Here is a 5,350-nt window from a genome sequence, read left to right on the forward strand (position 1 = left end):
GGGAACCCTTTCAGGCCCCCAAAGTTTGGAAGCCCTAAAATCAGTCAGCAGGGGGCAGCACCTCTCACTCCTGAGAAGATCAAGAGCCCTGATGTAGGCAGCGGGCTGGTTTGGGGGAGGAGTTATGCAAATGTCAGGCTGCAGGAGTGGGCGGTCCTAGGTAGGCTCTGGGTAACGCCCACACACACGATCAGTTGTGTGACCCCGGATCCGGTATGCAACCCCGGAATCACACGGAGCTACGGACTGATGAGCAGAACTAAGACCCAGAATGAAGACTTCTTTGTCCTCACGCGTGTCACACGCATGTCGGATTAGATATGAATGCCGCGGATCGTTCTCTGTTAACGTGTGCCAGGAAAATGCAGAACAAAGTCTCAACTTGTGTCAATCTAATCCTTGTGACCCCAGGAAGTTACAAAGCTGACACAGGAAATGAAGGTGTCACCTGTCAGCCGAGAAAGATTTTCAATGAATCACAAGACAAACTGAACAGAATAAAAAAATTCAGCCGTCATTTCTGTGGTCTGCCCCTCCCCCCGGTCCTCGCTCAGTCTGGTAGGTTCTAATACTAGGACGACAGAGCCATAGCTGCCACCCACCCCAAGGATGACAGAGCCATGAGGGCACCTCTAGTGGTGAACACGACAGCAGGTCCACCATCCCTCTCCTGCACACCGCCACTGCTAGCCATGGATAGATACCCCACCCCTCCATCCTCTATTGGGGGTATTGTACCCCGCCACTGCCAGTGTGTCAGCCATGGAGAGATACACCATCCCTCGATCCTCTATTGGGGGTATTGTACCCCGCCACTGCCAGTGTGTCAGCCATGGAGAGATACACCATCCCTCGATCCTCTATTGGGGGTATTGTACCCCGCCACTGCCAGTGTGTCAGCCATGGAGAGATACACCATCCCTCGATCCTCTATTGGGGGTATTGTACCCCGCCACTGCCAGTGTGTCAGCCATGGAGAGATACACCATCCCTCGATCCTCTATTGGGGGTATTGTACCCCGCCACTGCCAGTGTGTCAGCCATGGAGAGATACACCATCCCTCGATCCTCTATTGGGGGTATTGTACCCCGCCACTGCCAGTGTGTCAGCCATGGAGAGATACACCATCCCTCGATCCTCTATTGGGGGTATTGTACCCCGCCACTGCCAGTGTGTCAGCCATGGAGAGATACACCATCCCTCGATCCTCTATTGGGGGTATTGTACCCCGCCACTGCCAGTGTGTCAGCCATGGAGAGATACACCATCCCTCGATCCTCTATTGGGGGTATTGTACCCCGCCACTGCCAGTGTGTCAGCCATGGAGAGATACACCATCCCTCGATCCTCTATTGGGGGTATTGTACCCCGCCACTGCCAGTGTGTCAGCCATGGAGAGATACACCATCCCTCGATCCTCTATTGGGGGTATTGTACCCCGCCACTGCCAGTGTGTCAGCCATGGAGAGATACACCATCCCTCGATCCTCTATTGGGGGTATTGTACCCCGCCACTGCCAGTGTGTCAGCCATGGAGAGATACACCATCCCTCGATCCTCTATTGGGGGTATTGTACCCCGCCACTGCCAGTGTGTCAGCCATGGAGAGATACACCATCCCTCGATCCTCTATTGGGGGTATTGTACCCCGCCACTGCCAGTGTGTCAGCCATGGAGAGATACACCATCCCTCGATCCTCTATTGGGGGTATTGTACCCCGCCACTGCCAGTGTGTCAGCCATGGAGAGATACACCATCCCTCGATCCTCTATTGGGGGTATTGTACCCCGCCACTGCCAGTGTGTCAGCCATGGAGAGATACACCATCCCTCGATCCTCTATTGGGGGTATTGTACCCCGCCACTGCCAGTGTGTCAGCCATGGAGAGATACACCATCCCTCGATCCTCTATTGGGGGTATTGTACCCCGCCACTGCCAGTGTGTCAGCCATGGAGAGATACACCATCCCTCGATCCTCTATTGGGGGTATTGTACCCCGCCACTGCCAGTGTGTCAGCCATGGAGAGATACACCATCCCTCGATCCTCTATTGGGGGTATTGTACCCCGCCACTGCCAGTGTGTCAGCCATGGAGAGATACACCATCCCTCGATCCTCTACTGGGGGTATTGTACTCCGCCACTGTCAGTGTGTGTATCATACATAGGGTACCATGACTCTCATCATCCGGGGCCCCAGCAGGCATCCCCCCCTTCCCCATCCTCGGACTCACCCTCATGCGGACCTCGTACACGGTGTACCGGTTCCGTCCCACTCCCACCGTCTGCGGGTTGAAGATGTCGATCTCCAGGAAATTGCTGGGCGGCCCGTAGGCGTCGGTCAGGTCCTGAGGTTTGGAGTTCAGCCGGCGGGTGTCCGCCACCGTGGCGTCCGTCATGCTGCACCGAGACCGACCGACCGACACACCCGGCCCGGAGAGATCACCGCGCATGCGCACAACCGACCGATCCGCATTATCCGGAGAGAGGAGGGGGGCCACTGCGCATGTGTCAGAGGGGAGGGCAATGCGCATGTGCGAGATAGAAGAGAAGACGAAAAGAGAGAGAGATGTGGAGAAGGAGAGAAGAGGGAGAGAGAGAAGAGGAGGAGGGGGGACACTGCTCATAGAAAGTGAAGGGAGAAGCTGATTGGTTGCCGGGAAACGTCTGTCTCTGAGGTAACAATGTTTCCATCTTCTGTCCTCTGATACTTTCTGGGATGTGATTTGCCCTCTGAATGATATATAGAAGTTCCCTTCACATCGCCTGCTTGGGGGAGCGGTCCAGTGTGGCCCCGGTTGGGGGGGTCCAGGTTCTGGAGTGGCCCCAACGTTGCTAATTTTATTGTGTGATTTAAGTGCAATAAAACTAACTTTATGTAATCCTCACTTTTGGTGTTTGGACGATGCCATGTGGGTGCCAATCATCGGTCGTCATGACTTCCCCCGCCCCCCACAAGCCGCTATCCTTTGCAGTGCGGCTGGGCCCAACTACAAGGGGAGTTTACTTTTCCTGAGGATAATGGAGCAATAAGCAGTCACTGCTGGGAGGGGGGAACATGGTGGGGTGAGTTGCTGTGTCACTGCTGGGAGGGGGAGTAAGATGGGGTGAGTTGCTGCGTCACTGCTGGGAGGGGGGAGCAAGATGGGGTGAGTTACTGCGTCACTGCTGGGAGGGGGAACTGATCTACTTGATCTCATTAGAGGGTTCTGATGGGGTGGTTGCTGGTTATGTAAACATGCTGAGAGGGAGGGGCTACATGAAAGCAACATCACCTGTGTGTGCAGGTGACAGGTTCTCTCTAGAGAAGGGGATACTCTCTCCACACATTGTAGGTGGCTCTGCCCCGCTGTCAATTATCTGACTCTGGCGGCCATATTGGGTGGGGCAAGTCATATTAATAACACGCTAGATTAGTCTGATGTCAGTTGATTGCAATACTTTATTGCTGTGTGGTAGGTACGCCTGCTACTGCTTGTGTTCTAGTTCCAGTCATAGTTAGGATCCGGTGTCTATATTAAAGTATTACAATCCACCAACATCAGATTAATCCGGCATGTTATTAATACGACTTGCCCCATTCAATATGGCCGCCAGAGTCAGATGAACAGGAAGTGACGTCGTTGGAGAGCTCGAAGAATTGGCGTATTCGACAGGACACCGGAAGTGTTCTTCGGCAAGATGGCGACGCCGGGAGGTCATAGGAACGTGGAACGGTGACCATGGCAGGCGAGGAGCAGCAACAGATCCGCAATGTGAGAGGAGAGGGATAGTCATGGGGATCTAAGCCAGGGAATTAACATTTTGGTAACGGCTGATTTCGAACCTTCCCCAGCACTGGAAACGTTCCATGAGGGAGAAAGTGAAGGGTGCTTAGCCCGGGGGACAGGAAATGAAGGGTGCCCAGTTTGGGGAAAACGGGAAATATAGGGTACCCAGTTTGTGAGCACAGGAAGTCTGGGGTGCTCCGTTTGGGTGGCCAGAAGGTGAAGGGTGATTAGCTGGGGGGGGATGGAAATAATGGGGGACAGGAGGTGAATGGTGCCCTGTTTGGGGGAAGGGGGTGGCAGGAAGTGAAGGGTGTCCAGGTTGTATGGACAGGAAGTGAGAGATGACCATTTTTGGGGAAACAGGAAGTGTTTGATGCTCAGGTTGTGAGCACAGGAAGTGGGGAATGCCCAGTTTGGTGGAGAGGACGTGAAGGGTGCCCAGTTTGAGGGAACAGGAAATAAGGGGAGCCCTGGTTGGGGGGTGCAGTGAGCCCTCTTCTTATATACAATGTTCTGTGTTTTATGACAGCTGCGGGACTTTCTGCTGGTTTATAACAAGATGACGGAACTGTGCTTCACCCGCTGCGCCAAGAACCTCAACTACAGATCCATGACCATGGATGAGGTACGAGGCACCACACGCGTCACTCACAATGCTGGGGTCTGATCATGGTGGGGGGTGCGCACGGGGCTTTGCCTGTCACCATGTTGGAGACGTACGGGGGGAGGGGGGTGATTACACTGCCTCCTCTTCTGCCATATTGTGATCCAGCGTGGTGGTGGATCTCTGGGCTGTGGTTGGCCCCGCCCTCTGCCACATCTCTGCTCTTACCTGAGGCCTTTTGCAGCATGGGGTGTGGTGTCACTGGGACAGGAAGTGAGGGGACATCTACTGAATGGGGCACTGATAGAGGTTCTTGCTAGTCTACTCCAACCAACCTCTGAACTTCAGTTTGATGTACGTCTGGGGGGATGGGAGTCCCCTTTGCCAGGCGTAGAATGCCGGCCCACTTGGCTGTCATTCTGAGCCACTGGCTTCAGTACTTTGTGAGACACTGACCTGTTACATGTAAGCGGCTCAGGCTTCTGACTTCACTGGCTGCATGCTTATTCCAGGCCAGTGACTCATGAAATACTGATGGCAGAGACAGCCAGCATTCCAGATTTGACCATTGGGTTATAGCGCCACCTTCAGGAGGAGGACACTAGGCACAAAAATACAATAGCACAGCCTAGGGGCGGCCCCTGTTGGCCACACCCCCATCTGGCAAGAGGCAGCTGAGTTTCCTCCTGGCTCTCACTTTAGCGGTTTCATGGCACTCACTGGATCCAGGGTGCTGTGAGTATGTTGGCTCCTGGCTGCGGGGTGTGGGGGCCACCGTTACAGGGACCTTTTAGGTCAGACTGCTGAGTGGCCCATCAGCAGAGCCAGGCAGCGGGTACTCACAGATGGGATGTTAGCCCCCTTCGGACTCGTCCGAATCTTCATTTTACGGAAGGGTTATAGTGCCACATGAAGACTGCAAAATACAACAAAGCACAGCCCTGGGGGCGGCCCCTGCTGGTGGCTCCGCCCCC

At 54.5% G+C, this 5,350-nt stretch overlaps 1 protein-coding gene across 4 annotated transcripts in view; it reads right to left on the reverse strand.

Moving 5' to 3' along the window:
* SNX12 (sorting nexin 12) overlaps positions 1 to 2,509 on the reverse strand; it is a 13,795-nt gene extending 11,286 nt beyond the window's left edge. Inside the window, exon 1 of one of the 4 annotated variants that reach the window (XM_018572615.1) lies at positions 2,285 to 2,509. In XM_018572615.1, the coding sequence (XP_018428117.1) occupies positions 2,285 to 2,455 (171 nt within the window). In that variant the 5' untranslated portion in view covers positions 2,456 to 2,509. Of the gene's footprint in view, positions 1 to 2,236 lie in introns of all 4 variants that reach the window. The other 3 variants (XM_018572614.1, XM_018572616.1, XM_018572613.1) reach the window with 3 other exon arrangements.
* Positions 2,510 to 5,350: the final 2,841 nt, after the last annotated feature.

The sequence above is a fragment of the Nanorana parkeri genome, unplaced genomic scaffold, assembly GCF_000935625.1.
Source record: "Nanorana parkeri isolate BGI_ZX_2015 unplaced genomic scaffold, ASM93562v1 scaffold2085, whole genome shotgun sequence".
In the NCBI taxonomy this organism is placed as follows: Eukaryota; Metazoa; Chordata; class Amphibia; order Anura; family Dicroglossidae; genus Nanorana; species Nanorana parkeri.